Source organism: Salvelinus sp. IW2-2015, linkage group LG19 (genome assembly GCF_002910315.2).
Source record: "Salvelinus sp. IW2-2015 linkage group LG19, ASM291031v2, whole genome shotgun sequence".
Taxonomy (NCBI): Eukaryota; Metazoa; Chordata; class Actinopteri; order Salmoniformes; family Salmonidae; genus Salvelinus; species Salvelinus sp. IW2-2015.
The window spans coordinates 11,434,076-11,452,701 of record NC_036859.1 but is presented as its reverse complement, the minus strand read 5'-3'; the positions used below and the strand labels follow the sequence as shown (position 1 = coordinate 11,452,701).

General features: G+C 43.7%; 1 protein-coding gene across 1 annotated transcript in view; it reads right to left on the bottom strand.

Moving 5' to 3' along the window:
- The window catches only part of LOC111979429 (epidermal growth factor receptor), a 52,858-nt gene that overhangs the window by 5,723 nt on the left and 28,509 nt on the right, over positions 1 to 18,626 (bottom strand). The window contains exons 2-22 of the mRNA XM_024009963.1: positions 12,386 to 12,537; positions 11,697 to 11,883; positions 11,018 to 11,149; positions 10,649 to 10,717; positions 10,407 to 10,525; positions 9,252 to 9,393; positions 8,481 to 8,597; positions 8,017 to 8,143; positions 7,826 to 7,899; positions 7,606 to 7,693; positions 7,268 to 7,467; positions 6,711 to 6,843; positions 6,038 to 6,128; positions 4,348 to 4,514; positions 4,150 to 4,188; positions 3,839 to 3,983; positions 3,588 to 3,710; positions 3,074 to 3,172; positions 1,781 to 1,966; positions 930 to 1,085; positions 567 to 642 (exon numbers count right to left, since the gene is read on the bottom strand). Coding sequence (XP_023865731.1) covers positions 567 to 642; positions 930 to 1,085; positions 1,781 to 1,966; positions 3,074 to 3,172; positions 3,588 to 3,710; positions 3,839 to 3,983; positions 4,150 to 4,188; positions 4,348 to 4,514; positions 6,038 to 6,128; positions 6,711 to 6,843; positions 7,268 to 7,467; positions 7,606 to 7,693; positions 7,826 to 7,899; positions 8,017 to 8,143; positions 8,481 to 8,597; positions 9,252 to 9,393; positions 10,407 to 10,525; positions 10,649 to 10,717; positions 11,018 to 11,149; positions 11,697 to 11,883; positions 12,386 to 12,537 — 2,622 coding nt within the window. The remainder of the gene's footprint in view (positions 1 to 566; positions 643 to 929; positions 1,086 to 1,780; positions 1,967 to 3,073; positions 3,173 to 3,587; positions 3,711 to 3,838; positions 3,984 to 4,149; positions 4,189 to 4,347; positions 4,515 to 6,037; positions 6,129 to 6,710; positions 6,844 to 7,267; positions 7,468 to 7,605; positions 7,694 to 7,825; positions 7,900 to 8,016; positions 8,144 to 8,480; positions 8,598 to 9,251; positions 9,394 to 10,406; positions 10,526 to 10,648; positions 10,718 to 11,017; positions 11,150 to 11,696; positions 11,884 to 12,385; positions 12,538 to 18,626) is intronic.

The window sequence follows — 18,626 nt, the reverse complement described above, 5'->3', positions numbered from 1 at the left end:
TTTCTAAAACCCCACAGAGTCAACATCAGTAAGTTGGATGTGTCCTTAGGAGTGGGAGTTGGCAGGTTCCGTTGGTGTTGGATCAGTTTGAAAGAGAAGAGGAGGACCAGAAAAAGGAGCGGAGGATAGAAAGAGGGGCTTAGGAGGGCTGGCGGGTGGTGCTGCCAGGGCCTGCTGATGTCTTTGCCTTGTAGAGTAGAAGACACAACTTCAGAGAACCGGATCTGGAGACCGGCCCACAGAGCGGAGTGTGTGTGTGTGCATGTGTCCAAACTGTGTGTCCAAACCAGGGGTGGTGTGTGTTAGGGACATTGCTTTGAGGTGGGAGGTTTCAACATTCTAAGACATCGGAACTCCAGGACCTGCCGGTGTAAAGTTAGATCAGCGATACCAGATACCCGTTTCTCTAATCTTCCAGATACTCAAAACCCCAATACTCCTATCTGGATCTGATTTGAACAGTTCTGATTAAGTACATGATCCAGAAACAATATTTATGTATCTGGATTTACACAAGCACTGTGGTATTAATCCTATTAAATAGTGTGGGTATGTGGGTTCCTGACCATAGCTCCAAACATCACTCTGATGTGTGTATTTCCTGTGGAGGATGGACTCCAGTGCCATCCATTTGATTGGTACCTGCAGAGAGAGGGCTCTTATGAGTTAGGGTTCACAAGACCAAACTGAGGTAGTTCTTCCAGATGACCAATACAACATTAGGTATGTCGGTAAAGTATAGCAACTGTGTTATCAATAGACTATATTAGGTCGGGATGGAAATAGTAACATAAATCACCATCATACAGAAAATAAATAAATAAATGGGACCATAATATTATATTTATTTGACCAAAAATGTGTTCCTTGTGTTACATTTCTTCACAGTAATTCAATTTAATCAGTAATGAGGGGAATGAGGAGCAGACCTTTCCTCCGTCTGCGTGGTACTCCTTCTCGTCAGCGTTGAGGAGTTTGGCCAGGCCAAAGTCCGTGATCTTGACGTGCTGAGGGGTCTTCACCAGGACGTTCCTCGCTGCCAGGTCCCGGTGCACCAGGTGACGCTCCTCCAGGTAGCTCATCCCCTGTGGCCAACCACAGGTCAAAGGTCAAATGAGGAGGTAGAAGCGAATGAGTGAGTCTATGGCCATACATGGGCCCTGTTTTAAGCATTCTAACTGTATTCAAACAGAGAGATAGGGCTACAGCACTTTTTAGTGACTCATTGTATTATTGTTTTAAAAAGGTCAACAAGATGTCAAGTGAACGTTGAACTGTAGGTGTCTATAGGAGTGTATGGACATATATGGCCATTCCGGACTTTCCACTGACTCACTGTTTGATTAGATTTTAATACACTACACTGTGACTCATGGGTAGTCTTAAAGGGCCAGAGTTTTGGTCAAGTCACATGGTTAGGAAAGAGGTCAGAGCCTTATCATAGTCTGGGTGCCACGTTCCAGTTTCGCCATTTATGCCTAACCCCGTCATGATCGTTGTGTGACAAGACAGCAACAAGTTTTCTAAATCAAACACAGACTGACACCAGATCTGTATAATTATGCTGCAGAGCATGACAGACGACTTCAGGACAGGAAGTGCACCCAGCATTTTGTGGTTTGAAATTCCAAATGTAGCCGTAACAAGAGTAAAAAAAAGAATAGGAATTTTCACAAACACACTTTTCTTTTGGTTAGTTGGAAAAACAACAGCGTCTTGGAAATTCACTACATTGAATGAACACATACTGCCAGGTCTCTTAAATGCACCATAGTCTTACCTTGGCGATCTGCACACACCAGTTGAGGAGGTACTGGGATCCGATGTTGTCCTTGTTCTCCTTGACGTAGTCCAGCAGACAGCCGTAGGGCATGAGCTGGGTGACCAGCTGCACTGTGGAGGTCAGGCAGATGCCCAGCAGACGACACACATGGGGGTTGTCCACGCTGGCCATCACATAGGCCTCCTATAGTCGGTTAGATATAGTACCAACATTTATTCCAGGGCAGTACAGTATACAGCCTTTAGGGCTAGGGATGCTGGCATCATTCTAGTGTGCGCTCGTAAAACTCAATAATGATATCTAAACATGAACCATTTCAACAACTGACAGCTTGAAGACAATGTACGCTTACGAGGSAGATACGTAAACGTGCAAGACCTTTTCTTTAAGAAAGCTCTTGACCTTCGTGGTAAGAGGTCAAGAGAAACATCACTGCAAAAACATCAGCTGTCCATGCACTCTAAATCCTGAAACTGAATATTCACAGAACCGTGCCAGACCTGGGCTCAAATCATATTTGATATCTTTCAAATACTTAGGGCGTTTGATTGAGCCTGCCTGGAGTGCTAGATCGGTGGGGCATGAATTTGGACTATTCTATTGCTTCCATTGCRTCAGGAAAGCTCAATCAAGTGAAGCCAGCCAGCCAAAGTATTTCCGAATACTTTATGAACCAAGGTCTGGATTGTGTTTTTTAAAACTGCAGTTACTGGAAAAGACGTTAGATTTCATTCCAGAAAAYCTTAACCTTGAATTAGTATCCTCCTCCCACGCCCCAACCCTGGTCCAAACCTTCTCAATGAGTTAATCTAATTTCCTACGCTCCCACTGAGAAAATGACTTCTAGAAACCTGACTCCATTTCCCATTTTCTAACTAAATGTTGTCATTATTTCAGCTTCTTCCTGAATTGAAGAGCATGTGCTTGGAATTAGTGTCCAGTGACATGCAWGAGTGGCTGTATAGGCTACTCAATAACATATTATGCCGCTAAATTAGGTCAAAAAACRAATTTGCCAACGAATGTTTCGTTTGAAAGTGCTTGTACAGTGTGGTATGGGTAACCATCAATGAATGTATGATACCATACTGTGCCTAATAGCACTAACTTAGATTATACTGTAAATCAGATATAGAATGTCTTTATATTTGGAAGATACCAGTTCGAACTCCCATGAACAAACATCTTTAAGCAGGGATCAATCCTGGTCCTTGAGGGCCGAAACATTTCTGGATTGTGTTTCTACCAGCCTTGTCTAAGAGTGAAGTGATATAGAGTGATATAACTCACGTCCAAGATCTCCCTGTTGGCTTTAGGTGATGTGGCCTCTCTTAAAACCTTGATGGCCACAGAGATCTTCACATCCTCTCCTTCAGGGACCCACAGACCCTGCACCACACCCACACCCACACACACACCCACACACACACACACACACACACACACACACAGTACAGATGTTTTCATGGTCATGTCAAGAGGTCAGGAAAAATTCCAGGCACTAAATAATCATACGAAAAATGAGTGTACTTTAATAATTTCTTAAAGGTTTGGTTCGTTACAGTGGAACGTGGGAAGGGCAAACTAACTGGTAGTTACTGTAGATTGGATTATGATGCAGGATGTGGTACGTTAAATATGTGGCTGTTAATTGCAAAATTGACAACAGACGTAGATGTGGTTAAAGGGTGTTGGTTTATACGCAGTCGTAACACACATTCCCATAAGCTCCTTCACTACAGTACAATCCAAGACACTGGAGTTCTCTGAACGGAATCTAGAAAAAGTTAGATCTTGTATTTACCTTGTAGACAGTGCCGAAGGCCCCTGATCCCAACACTTTGATCTTCTTAAACTCTGTCTCTTTGAGAATGCGGAGCAGAGCCTGGTTGGGCGCCTCACCACTGGGGGTCAACGGTTCAACTAACTGTAGAATAGCAATAGATGTGGATAAGGACGGTTGACTTTCTGTTCACTTTGATGCACTATCAACGATGACTACATTCCATCCGTAGAAAGCCCTTAAAGCTCAGTGGTTCAGTGTCTGCCTCTCACCTCTCTCTCCTGGAGTAGTCTTCGCAGGGTTCTCTTCCTCTTGATGTGGCGTCGCCGCAGTAACACGAAGACAGACAGGCCCATGATGAGGAAGGCAAGCAGCCCACCCACCACACCAGCCGCGATCACTGATAGGCCAGAGTTACTGCATGGGAGACAGGTGGTGGTAACCAAACAACGCAGAGAAGAAAAAAAACGACATACAAATGATAAATGTCCATTAGCTTAGTGAACTTAGTGTTTCTAAGTTTGAGTACAATTTGAACAGTACCATTGTAAGTTACTGTTCATGATAAGAGTCAATTGCTTACCCTATAGACTGACAGCCTTTCAGACCAGGACCGGTGCATCTGTAAACACATAAAGGACGTATGAACACGTGTCCGTTCCAACACCTCTACATCTATTTTTTTACTGAGACATTTCATTTTTTAAATTCAAATGGGATGCATGTGTCTGTATTTGTGTATTACGGTATTTATGCAGTTGTGACAGATTCCTTCACTTACCCCTGGGTACAGTTCTGGTGGCACAGCTGGCACACCTTCATCTTATCTGCATATTTCCAGATGAAGGTGTTCTTGCCCCCTGCCACCCCTGGCACCCCTCTAGGGCACCCCAGGACACAGTTGTTGCCGTCTTTGAAGTTAGCGCACTGGGTACACTGCTCTTGGCCCTGAAAGAGAGAGAAGAGGATAGCAAGACCTTGTATTACATACACATCTAAAAGAAACAACTGTGAAGAGACATACTATATTTAACAGACACAACTATTGTATAATAATAGCATGCTAGAGAAATACAGTGTGCTTACTGTGCTGGGACATGGCATGGAGAGACACATAGTATATTAAGCAATAAAGCACGGGGGGGGGGGTGTGGTAGGAAAAGGGGATACCTAGTCAGTTTTGCAATTGAATGCATTCAACTGAAATGTGTGTTCCGCATTTAACCCAACCCCTCTGAATCAGAGAGGTCCCGAGGGCTGCCTTAATCGACATCACCATCATCAGCGCCCGGGGAACAGTACGTTAACTAACTTGCTCAGGAGCAGAACCTTGTCAGCTCTGGGATTCGATCCAACAACTTTTCGGTTACTGGCCCAACGCTCCTCCCCCGCCAGGCTATCTGCCGCCCCTATATGGTCAATATACCACGGCTAAGGGCTGTTCTTAAGCACGACGCAACGCGGAGTGCCTGGATACAGCCATTAGCCGAGCTTCCCTGGTCAACTGTAAGTGATGTTATTTTGAAATGGAAATGTCTAGGAGCAACAACGGCTCAGCCGCGAAGTGGTAGGCCACACAAGCTCACAGAACGGGACCACTGAGTGCATAAGCGCATAGCGCATAAAATTGTCTGTCCTCGGTTGCAACACTCGGTGGTCTCGTTCTGTGAGCTTGTGTGGCCTACCACTTCGCGGCTGAGCCGTTGTTGCTCCTAGACATTTCCACTTCAAAATAACAGCACTTACAGTTGACTATTCCTCTTCAAAATAACAGCACTTACAGTTGACCATGGTCTGGGGCTGTTTCTCATGGTTCGGGCTAGGCCCTGTAGTTCCAGTGAAAGGAAATCTTAACGCTACAACATACAATGACATTCTAAATGATTCTGTGCTTCCAACTTTGTGGCAACAGTTTGGGGAAGGCCCTTTCCTGTTTTAGTATGACAATGCCCCCTGGCACAAAGCGAGGTCCATATAGAAATGGTTTGTCGAGATTGGTGTGGAAGAACTTGACTGGCCTGCACAGAGCCCTGACCTCAATCCCATCAAACATCTTTGGGATGAATTGGAAGGCCAACTGCGTGCCCGACCTCACTAATGCTCTTGTGGCTGAATGGAAGCAAGTCCCTGCAGCAATGTTCCAACATCTAGTGGAAAGCCTTCCCAGAAGAGTGGATGGAGACTGTTATAGCAGCAAAAGGGGGGACCAACTCCATATTGATGCCCATTATTTTGGAATGAGATGTTTCGACAAGCAGGTGTCCACATACCACAACCCCGAGGTGCCATATTGCTATTATATACTAGCTACCAATGTAATTAGAGCAGTAAAAAAAAATTGGGGGGTTATACCCGTGGTATACCTGATATACCGCGGCTTTCAGCCAATCAGCATTCACGGCTCGAACCACCCAGTTTATAATATAGAGACAAATACTTAGACATAGAATAAATATAAGAGACACACATACTGGTCCAGTGCAGGTCTGGGTTCCATTGAGGAGCAGACACTCAGGGTGACATTCCACACACGTCTTATTCACTTCAGTCTCACGTGGCTCCCTGCAGAATGAGGATAAAACGTCAGCATGTAGCATATTTCCACTACCCTAGTCCCAGATCTGTTTGCGCTGTCTTGCCAACCTTTATTGTCATTGTCCCATAGGAGTTGCTAAGACAGCACAAACAGATCTGGGACCAGGCTACGCTTTCTACTCGTTCAACATTGGATTTTAAGTGGTTCCATTTGCAGATGGTTGCATTGATCCCTTTCCTCATAGCAAGAGTTCCACTGTAAGCAAGGTGACGCTCAATGTTTGACAGAGGAGACTCCCGAAGTTAAATATCTAGGAGTTAAGTGCTCCCATTCCAGCTGAGAGGACTGTCTTCTCATGAATTGGGTTAATTGCCGCCTTACTGCCTTAAGAACTTCTTACATGTACTGCTGACGGCAAGTCTTCTGTCTGATTTTACTATTTCATTCCATGCAAAAATACCCATGTTAAATTGATAGCTTGCGTTGCCAATAGTTTTCTTTGCCAAGTGTACAAAAAGTTAATTTCACTCTTCTTCACTGCTTCAGCTTTGCAGAATCAGGTCCCTTTAATTGTATAAATGGGGAACAGACAAGGGATCCTCCCTCACCCCTCTAGTAGGTTACAGGAGTCTACACAGCTTCCTGTTCGGCTGTAGTCCTGACAGGCGAAACACATGGTGGGTCCAGGTCCCCAGCAGCCATATCTGGTACACATTGTGTCACATGTGTTGTTCTGCAGCCCTGCAAACACACATGTACAAACACATAGATATCAACACAAAATCTTTATTTTAACCAATACATAAAGTATATATAGTATTCAAAATATTATTTTCACTTTTCACACAACCCTGTACAAGCAACAAGCTAGCGTTCATTTCCTAGTTCTCCCACACTTTCACAGTTTTATGGCCACAACAATAGAGATGGGCCAATATTAATCTCCGAGCCACATACCTCGATGTGACCTTTGTTTTAGTAAACACAGAACATCATGTTATCACCCTTTTATTATGGGCTCGAGTTGTTTATGTGACATTATGGTGTTGACTGTTGGTGTTTGTTGCGACTGCTCTGTTTGCTGCTGTTCCTTTTTTGGGGGGTGTCATGTGACCACACACACCAATAAAGATGTCCATCACAAAAGAATGACTTTATGATTTACCGCATGCGTCTGCGTGGGCATTGCTCTCCAGCTGTATGGTCTGCCTGTCGGACTTGAACAGCTGCTTCCAGTGGCGTTTCTTGGTGTAGCAGAGGTTGGAGTTCTTGGTGATGACCACGTCTCCATCGCTGATCTCCTTCAGCGAGCGAAGACCCAGGTGGGTGATGGTTAACTGGGTTATGGCCAAGCTCACCGTACCACTTGAGGAGGGAGAGAGAGGAGAGGGGAGTGAGAGGGAGACACTTCATTTTTTTAGACGTTCCAGGTGGCTATTAAGGGCTTGACCAGCTCACTACTGCCACTCTATAATAGATGCGGAGACTGAACAGTGATCTTACTGTTTGGTCCGTCCTCGAATAATCTCCAGGTTTTCAAAGGGACTGAGGGATGTCATGTTCTCTGGCCAGTTCTGAATCAGCAGATAGCCTGGATGTTTGTTTTTTTAGAACRAAAAAAAAAAAGACAATTCAAATACATTTGAACGTAAAATAATCAACAGCATGCCTCTTTTGATAACCTTTTAGTATAGTTAATAGACTAGTCTGCACTGCCTCTTACCAGTGATTTCTCTGACCGTCTTGAAAACGTCTAGCTTGGCAGGATCCATCTTTGGTGCTTTGGTAAATGGGTCCCTGGGAATAGCAAGAACTGTGAAATGTATCTGCCATATTCACAAATACAAATACAACACATTATGTGTGGTGTAAAAAACGAGTCAGGTCTTAATTCTATATGTTCTTAACACTTACCCATGGATAGACGTGTAGATAATAGCAATGTTCCCATTGATTTTGGTGCAGTTTTTGAACGTGTCAATGTTGGTGGCGTTGATTGACAGAATTTTGTCAAGTTTCCCCATTCCAAGTCCATTGCAAACTGTGAAAATTAGTAATATGTTAATAAAAACAAACGTGGCTTCTAATTTCTTTGCCACACTAAAATGTTTGAGAAATCACAAGCCAGAAAACGAACGCAGTACAGCAGGGTAAAATACATTTGTTTTCAATAAGTAAAATTAAATTCCAAWTCAAGAATTTGAAAATCCTCTATTGGAAATAAAATTGTATTGAACACAACCCTGCAGTGCATCTTTGCGGAATAACACTCTGGGGTGAACTTTCCATGTTACAGAGAGGCACATTCAGGCAGTGTCATCATCCCCTGCCATGAGGATGTAAAGTAACGTTAGACGTTGTGGCAGTATCAACTGTACCTTTGGGGCACAGTCCATCACACTTCTTGCACTTCCTGACCCCTCCCTCATCCACTTCGTACGTGCCACCACTGCACGTCCGAACGCACGCTCCATGGTCTGTCACCACATAGTTATCTGAGGGGAGAAAAATAGAATATATAACAAATCTATGTAATGCGTTGTGTACTGWATAGGACAGTATTGTATGCATGCCAGTTTCTGAGAGCTGATTCTAAGAGCCTGGAGAAAGTGGAGGCAGCTGTAGTATTAGCACTCCCTGAACCTAAATCCTTTTTCCCCCTCGTTTATGCAGTTTCTGATTCAACTCAGAGAGACTGGCACAGACTGACTGACTTAGAGTAATACACCGGCCTATAGGCCAGCGTTTTCCAACTACAGTCCTTGACTCCCCCCCAACAGCACACATTTGTGTTGTGGCCCCGGACAAACTCAGCTGATTCTACTTGTCAACTAATAATCAAGTCCTCAATGAGTTGAACCGGGGCTACAACAACCATGTGTGCTGYTGGGGGTACTGGTGGACTGGAGTTGGGAAACACTGGCCTAGAGGGATCACCTGGCTCCTCGTTCAGCACACCAGCATACCATATCTGAACGTTACACATCACTGAATGTCAATAAAGACTCATATGTGTTCTCTGTAGTCTCGGTTGAAGCCCCCTCTCTGTGTACAAAGCTTCTAATGAATCCTTATATCCTTTATCATATACAGTAGCCTCATAGAAGAGGTCATAAGGGGACATGGATGGGACATGGGGGGTTTCTTACGAGGGCAGGTCTTGACGCAGGTGGCCCCGAAGTTGTACTTCCCGTCTGGGTTGTTGACTAGTTGGTGAAGGTTGCGGTCATAGAGCAGGAGGCGCGGACACGAGTCTTTACACGTCCCGTCATCCTGAAAGTCCCGGCAGGCCTACGGCACCAAAGAGGGCTATGTTCATTAAGCAACAAACCAAAGACAACAGACAAACAGGAAATGGACTACCTGAACCTGTCCAATAAGAAACGCTTGTTTTCACTTTCCGTTGAAAAATGTTTGAAAATGTTACATGTCCTAATAAATACGGCCCAGCCATCATTGACAGAGCAATAGKACCATAACAGACCCGTATGCACAGATTATAATACTGCATTGCTATTTCACGGCTCAGCTTAGCCAGAGAGGAATAGGTGACGCCGGCTTAGCTTCCCAGCCGGGGACTAAGCCTGATTCTCAAGGCACTGTCAAAAAGCAGGGTTTAATCAGTGATAGAAAGGGTCACCGGATACAATGTGCAATACAATGTGGTTTTAATCATAAAGTGGATAGAAAACAGTGTTACTGGTGTAAAGTATGTTGGTCACCAGCCAATAAGACAAAAGGGAGCATCATAAGACAGAAATAATGATGTGTGAAATGTGAAATGCAATGTGTGTCTGTTTCCTAACACATTTATTGGGTGAAGAAATAACTACAAAATAAAAAAATATTTTATTTATTTAACCTTTATTTAACTAGGCAAGTCAGTTAAGAACAAATTCTTATTTACAAAGACGGCCTAGTATATGTGAGAGATGCCATTCTTGACCTATGACTAGCCAGGGTTTTTTCAGACCACGTGACCTGACCAGGAGGAACTCTGGACCCTACTTAAAGCCTAACTAAAGCACAGAATCGTTCATGGTCACTCCTGTCCCACCCTATGCCACCAGTACAATGTGAAGGTGGAATCTGTCTCTCTCTTCCAAGGTCAGGTCACTTGACAGTAGCGTGTGAAAGTGGCGTGTCTGTCAGTCGGTCTGTCTCTCACCAGACAGTCTGTAGGTCTGGGTCAGATACAGTGTGAAGATGGGTTAGGGTTATGGTTAGAGTCTCTCACCAGACAGTCTGTAGGTCTGGGTCCAGTGCAGTGTGAAGGTGGGTTAGGGTTATGGTTAGGGTCTCACCAGACAGTCTGTAGGTCTGGGTCCAGTGCAGCCTGCAGCACAGTGTTCGTTGCAGCAGTCGATGGGAGACGGACCCTTACACCTCTTAGAGCACTGCTGGGCACAGTTCAGCTTCGTCACTAGAAGGAAGGAAAACAGCATCAGTAATGTGCAAGTGCCAGTTATGATATCATACAACTAAGCCCTTGTTTTGTCTTACGGTATACCTTTCAACAATATTAGAGTATGGTTTACAGACTTACATGTCTGGCAGTGTTCTGGGCCGGGCGCCCAACATGAACCATTGAAGCATCCAGGATCACATTTTTTACCTACAGAAAATATATCAAAATAATAGTTCAAGAACTCTGCAACTTCAGTGTACTTTAATACTTTATAGTGTACTTCAGTATTTTAATGTTCAATAAAGCAAAGTTGGAGTATTTGATTAGTTGAAAGTTAAACATGACTAAACTGTTGGCTGCGCTGGGTGAAGCAGCTTCCTGTTAATATCTAACAACATGAACAAATCTAGCCTCAAGGGTGTATAAGAACATAAAACATTGAATGGGATTATGGTAGGTGCATTTATGTGACGCATTGTTTAATGTGCTGTAACAGGAGCTCCTTACAGAGACGATTTCTGTTGGGTTCAGGTAACTGCATGTTGGGTTTGCTGTCAATGTCCACGATGTCCAACCACTGGATGGTCTCCACGTTACACAGCTGGTTGCCTGAGAACTTCACTCCTCCTTTCAGGATCTCTGGAAAATGGAGAGAGATGCGTTTATTTTCAGATGGATGTTGAATGTTGATGTGAATTAATCAATGTAATAAAACGGTGTAGATAACCTAGCTCCAGCTCCAAAAGCAACCCTAACCCTAGCTTCATGTCCACATCCTGGTTCAACCTTAACCCTAGCCTCAACCCTAACCCTAGCTCCATGTCCACATCCTGGTTCAACCTTAACCCTAGCCTCAACCCTAACCCTAGCTTCATGTCCACATCCTGGTTCAACCCTAACCCTAGCCTCAACCCTAACCCTAGCTCCATGTCCACATCCTGGTTCAACCCTAACCCTAGCCTCAACCCTAACCCTAGCTCCATGTCTACATCCTGGTTCAACCCTAACCCTAGCCTCAACCCTAACCCTAGCTTCGTGTCCACATCCTGGTTCATACCCTAACCCAGGCTTCATGTTCACATCCTGGTTCAAACCTAACCATAGCCTCAATCACAACCCTAACACTCATTATGCGGCTGGGTACAGAGACTGCCTGGACAGAGCAGGGACAGGCCTAGAGACTGACCTGTGAGGCTGGTCAGAGACAGCTCGGTGGTGCCTGCTCCCATTGACTTGTTATGGTTCATCAACACAGCCAGGGCAAAGCCATCGTTGTAGAGAGTGTGGCCTCGGATGATGCGCAGGTTGTCCAGGGGAATCCTGTTGGCTGTGTTGAGGGCGATCAGAACATAGCCACCCACCTCCTGAATGGACTGTGGACAAACAAGGAAACATTTGGGTTAGGCCTTGTCTTCACACACTATGCCAGGGGTGAACAACTTCAGACCTAGAGGCTCCAGCTCAGGTCCTACTGGTCTTCACCTGTCTATAACCTCATAGCTAGACAAGGTTCACAGGTTACCACCGGTAACCCACTGAACCTAGTCACAAGTATGAGCGCAACCTAAGAGACTATCTCAACTGAAGCTATAAGGCTCTATTGAGGTGTTTTGGACAGCTTACCCGTTGAAATAGCTTTGGACCATGACCGTAGGTTAAAACAAGCTTGTGAGACATTTTTTGTTGTTGCAGCTGTGATGTTTTCATCCAGTAATGCTTTCTCCAATGCTTTCTCCAAACAAAGGGGTTCCTTACCTGTAGCCTGATCCCAGAACTGTTTGTGCCATCTTGACATCTCCTATGGTCGTTGTTCATAGGAGCTGACAAGACAGCGCAAACAGATCTGGGACCAGGCTAACGTTCCTTTTATCTTACCCTGAGGAAAGACAGATCATGGTGGTCTTCCATGTGTGTGACCTCCAGGTTCTCCAGGACAATGGTACAATTGCTGTAGGTCTTTACCATGTTCAAGTAGTGGCCCTCTTTTGACCCCAGAAGGCTGAACCGGTTAGTGATGCCCTGGCATACTGGGGGGGAGAAGATGATTAGAAATCATCCAGGAAAGTAGAAGACAACACCTGGGTGAAAAGTGATCGTACTTGAATTTCACAATGAACATGGAAAAACTGCTGCCTTGATCCAGACAGGAATATCTTAGCTACCAAGCACCCTTACATGGATAGTGATATTCATCATGCATAGTCACTGTTAAAATGTACACTGGCATACCCAAGAGAACAAAGTACACCGTCTCTCTGATTCACTTCTGCCTCTCTTCACACACGTGTGTCAGAAGAGCTTAAGTTGGCTTGTTTCTTTGTTTGTAGGTGTGAGCTGTGCTGTGCACAGTCATACTTTGGTTCATTCAATAGCATTAAATAGCTGAGCTGGATTGAATCGAGAATGGGAAATTGATCCCTACGATGCTGGCGCTTACTCATGAGTCGCTGTGTGCTCTGAGCTGGCCGACCATATTTATCTTGGCCCAGACTCTTTCCACTGCTATTCTGGCTAGTTAAAACAAATGCCTTGAGTTTCTGCACCGTGTCAACTCTGTGCAGAAATATTTTGAGTTACTCGTCACAAACAGGCGTTTCATGGGGATTATTATCTATTCCACTCATCTCCCTGTCACAACTAAGAATATTGGCAACATTAAAGGAACGCTATCGGTCCAATTTCCCATTCTCGACCATCTTCTGAAGTTCATGAACCGACAAGTTTTGGAGTTAGATAACAATGACTTTTTAAAGGTCTTGAACAGTCAAAATCTAGTTTTTCATGAAATTGGTTGATATTTAGATGAAACCAGATCAAAGTATGATGGCAAAAGTATGAAAAATTACTGTTGCTTCTACATTGATGAAGTTTGATCATAAAGTTACTGGTCCCCTCTGTAACTGACACTTAACCTGTCTGTCAGGGAGCTGGAGAGAGATACACCCTCCTCCATGTCAAACACTTGGATTCAGGAGGCGGGATTACTAACGGAATAGGGTGACATCACCCTAACGCAAATTTTATTAAACCAATGGTAACATGATATTCTCTTACCTAATTTAAATAAGTACTGCCTTGTAACCAACATCGGAGAAGGTGTGTTTGTGGAGGGGCGTGATTTATAGAGCTAGGTAGCTATTTTACTGGTGCCAAAATTTGACTGTAGTGTGTCTGTCAGCAAATATAATTCAAAGTTTACACTATTCATCGATGGCAAAGATATTTACATGTTTCCCCTTTCATCTGTGTCTGGTGTTAGCTCGTTACTGGCTAGCTAGGTCTTCAGCCAGCATGGAACAAAAGGGGGGAAAGGTCATTCAAAACGCCGACACAGTTGTCAGGTTAACACATCTGTAAGTGCAGCTGTGAACCATATCACAAGAGACATGACAAACGGGAGATGTATATATACAGTTGAAGTCGGAAGTTTACATACACTTAGGTTGGAGTCATTAAAACTTGTTTTCAACCACTCCACAAATTTCTTGTTAACAAACTATAGTTTTGCCAAGTCGGTTAGGACATATACTTTGTCCTAACCGACTAAACAACAATTGTTTACAGACAGATTATTTCACTTATAATTAACTGTATCACAATTCCAGTGGGTCAGAAGTTTACATACACTAAGTTGACTGTGCCTTTAAACAGGCTTGAAAAATTCCAGAAAATGATGTCATGGCTTCAGAAACTTCTGATAGACAAATTAACATAATCTGAGTCAGTTGGAGGTGTACCTGTGGATGTATTTCAAGGCCTACCTTCAAACTYWGTGCCTCTTTGCTTGACATCATGGGAAAATCAAAAGAAATCAGCCAAGACCTCAGTAAAAAATTGTAGAACTCCACAAGTCTGGTTCATCCCTGGGAGCAATTTCCAAATGCCTGAAGGTACCACGTTCATCTGTACAAACAATAGTACGCAAGAATAAACACCCACGCAGCCGTCATACCGCTCAGGAAAGAGACGTGTTCTGTCTCCTAGAGATGAACGTACTTTGGTGCGAAAAGTGCTAATCAATCCCAGAACAACAGCAAAGGATCTTGTGAAGATTATGGAGGAAACAGGTACAAAAGTATCTATATCCACAGTAAAACGAGTCCTATGTCAACATAACCTGAAAGGACGCTCAGCAAAGAAGAAGCCACTGCTCCAAAACCGCCATAAAAAAGCCAGACTACGGTTTGCAACTGCACATGGGGCCAAAGATTGTACTTTTTGGAGAAATGTCCTCTGATCTGATGAAACAAAAATAGAACTGTTTGGCCATAATGACCATCGTTATGTTTGGAGGAAAAAGGGGGATGCTCGCAAGCCGAAGAACACCATCCCAACCGTGAAGCACGGGGGTGGCAGCATCATGTTGTGGGGGTGCTTTGCTGCAGGAATGACTGGTGTACTTAACAAAATAGATGGCATCATGAGGTAGGAAAATTATGTGGATATATTGAAGAAACATCTCAAGACATCAGTCAGGAAGTTAAAACTTGGTCGCAAATGGGTCTTCCAAATGGAGAATGACCCCAAGCCTACATCCAAATTTGTGGCAAAATGGCTTAAGGACAACAAAGTCAAGGTATTGGAGTGGTCATCACAAAGCCCTGACCTCAATCTCATAGAAAATGTGTGGGCAGAACTGAAATAGTGTGTGCGAGCAAGGAGGTCTACAAACCTGACTCAGTTACACCAGCTCTGTCAGGAGGAATGGGCCAAAATTCACCCAACTTATTGTGGGAAGCTTGTGGAAGTCTATACCCAAATGTTTGACCCAAGTTAAAAATTGAAAGGCAAAGCTACCAAATACTAATTGAGTGTATGCAAACGTATGACCCACTGGGAATGTGATGAAAGAAATAAAAGCTGAAATAATAATTCTCTCTACTATTATTCTGACATTTCACATTCTTAAAAAAAGTGGTGATCCTAACTGACCTAAAACAGGATTTTTTACTAGGATTAAATGTCAGGAATTGTGAAATATTTAAATGTATTTGGCGAAGGTGTATGTAACTTCAGACTTCAACCGTATAAAAAAAATACATAATTGATGCAATTTCAATGTTGTTTGAGTTGCTTTGTGTTTCAACAAATTTGATTGAGATGATTTTACTGCATTCTGCATCCAAGTTTCTTGACATAGGTGGTTTCAAAGAGCTCTCAGTCAAGGCCAGCTCATGAATATAAACTTCCCGTCCGCTCAGCTTGGTCTTTTCAAAATTCATTGGGTTGTTAGCCATGCGAGAAAAAGTTTGGTTTTATAGATTTCTATACCCCCCCCCCCAAAAAAAAATATAATGGGTGATATTTTAGTCACTCAAAAGCTTATTTTCAGGACCTTTAAGACATTTGTGGAAATTAAAACTGGAGCCATATTGGAATACAACTCCCATTCTTGGCACAATTAAAAAAATGTCTCAGGCTCTTCCAAGTGCTGATAACGTGTATGTACACACAGGCTCTAGCACCAACAATAGAGCCATTGAGCGAGCCAGGACAACAAACGCCTAAGATAAAAGGCTGATAATGCTGTAATCTACTCTTACATAACCCGTGTTCGGATAAGCCAAGGCAAGGAGGCAGTATTAGAGATAGGTATGCAGAGGAAGACAAGAGGATCCTTTACATAGTAGTAGAGACTGACTGAGGAGACTGTGGGTCTGGAGGAAACAGGTCACCTTACTGACTTCCTGTTCCTTCTTGTCTGTCTGTCCCTTGAGCTGGTCTGACAGGCTGTTGAGACTGAAACTGTGAATCAGGGGCACATTTTATTTTATTTAACCTTTATTTAACTAGGCAAGTCAGTTAAGAACAAATTCTATTTACAATGACGGCCTACCGGGGAACAGTGGGTTAACTGCCTTGTTCAGGGGCAGAACGACAGATTTTTACCTTGTCAGCTTGGTGATTCGATCCAGATGAGGAGAGATGCGTGGTTTCCCAAGCACCATCCCACACTAAAGACCACAAGTGATCAACTATAGACGACTGTACAGTACAGAGTTAAATGTGGAATAAAATACCATTTGAACAAACAGAGAAGCCTGGGCTCGAACCAGGGACCCTCTGCACCACAACACTTCACACTCAATAAGCAGCATTCTAACCAATTGCTCGAACAAAACTATGGTCGTGGTTGAGCAAGAGCGACACTACTTTACATTCTGGTAAATGTGTCCCTGGAGTCAGAGTAAGAGCTTTGGGACAAACAGGGAATTTATCTTCCTCAAATTCAAGTCAGTAGCTAGGTTTCCATCCAATTGGCGACAGATTGTCCTGCGAAGATTCTAAAATCCGCAAAAAGATCCCACCTTCTCTAGCGTATTTTGTTTTGTCGACATTTGGAAAGTTTACATCAGGCCTGTCATGACATTTTCTTATCAGACATGTTCTTTACTCGCATTAAATGGTTGGATGGAAACCTGGTTACTGTCTGTTGTTGTAGTGTTCCTAGGAATACATTCCTAAACATGCCTGGTCCTGACAGCAAAGTCAGAACACGCACCAGAATTCAAGCGGCAGCCTCAGCATAAGACACACCTTAATAACACAACACTATGCTCTCGTACACTGGCCTTTTAATTTCCAAGAATGGAGGAAATAAACATATCATTACTAAGGAGTATTATTCTAACAAAGCTTGTCCTCTTGAAATAATACCATATGGAACTTCATAATGGAACTGGCAACACAAATGTCAAAGCAATATCAATAGTCTATTTATTTACTCCTTCCATGGTACACTTGACTTGTTTGTTATTACTAGCTCTTGTGATCAGTTGACATGGGCTAGCCTGGTCCCAGATCTGTTTGTGCTGTCTTGCCAATTTATCTGGTCATTGTCTCGCCGGAAACATAGGAGCTGGCAATATAGCACAAACAGATCTGGGACCAGGCTAGCGATGGGGCCAATCAGAGAGAGAGTATAGGACCTTGAACAGCTGTGTTCCTCGGTGAAGCCCTTGCGTTCCAGTCCTCATTAACAAGTCCCTGAGGGGACACCCTGACATGAACCCTTATCATCCACTGCACTGGCCTAAGGGTGCGTCCCAAATGGCACCCTATTCCATTTACAGTGCACTGCTCTGGTCCAAAGTGGTGCACCACACAGGGAACAGGGTGCTATTTGGGACGCAGTCAACTGGCCTGGTTAGATAAAGATTAAATAAATAAACAAATAAAAATCTCTTTATATGTCAGTGGTAATATTCAGTCTGAAGAAAAAGTGTGTGTGTGTGTGTGTGTGTGTGCGCATGTGTATAAGCCATGGTAAACATTGCACTGTATTTGCCTACTGATTTCACTGATTTTACAGTTTTATGGCAGACCCAGGCGGTGCTCTAAACGACCTGACATTACACCACATAAAACGACTTACTGCGTACGCCACGACAAATAGAAACCAAAAATAAAGTGCGTCATTTCAGATGCAGCCTTTAGTGGTTAGAATAACACTACGCTCGTGATTAAGAGAGAATCATGGATTTATAACGAATACCAGATGACTAGTTGAAATTGAAAAACAACATGCATCTGAGAACTATCAAATATTTTGGCCCTCGTTAGATATCATTCCATTACAATCCTTCATGAGACCTGAATGTGGAAATACTACATAAAAAAAACAAAAGTGCTAAACCGTACCGGATGCGCCATTTATTCCGTCACACCTGATGCACGTTTGACTCATCGAGAATGACAGTACCGCACTTTACATAGATGCAGAGGGAGTGGTGGTCTGATGAAGTCAATGGGATGAGTGAGGAGGTAGTTTGTGATATTGTTAAAACGCTTCGCTGATTGCTTCACTTCCTTCCAGCTGCGGTGACGTCGCTTACGATGCCAGGAGCCAGGAGGAGCAGGCAGGGAGTGGCGGCTCTGGCAAGTCTCCAGAACCTTCTACCTCTTTGTGTGTGTTTATGTAATCAGGTAAACACATTCCTGTTTGAGAGGCTCAGTTGTACAGAACATTCTCTGGATCGCCTTTGTGCTGCAGCACTAAAACGCACGCATACGCCGCACCCACTCTCAAACACCACACACACACACACAAACTACACACACACACACACACACACACACCACACACACACACACACACACACACACACAGCACACC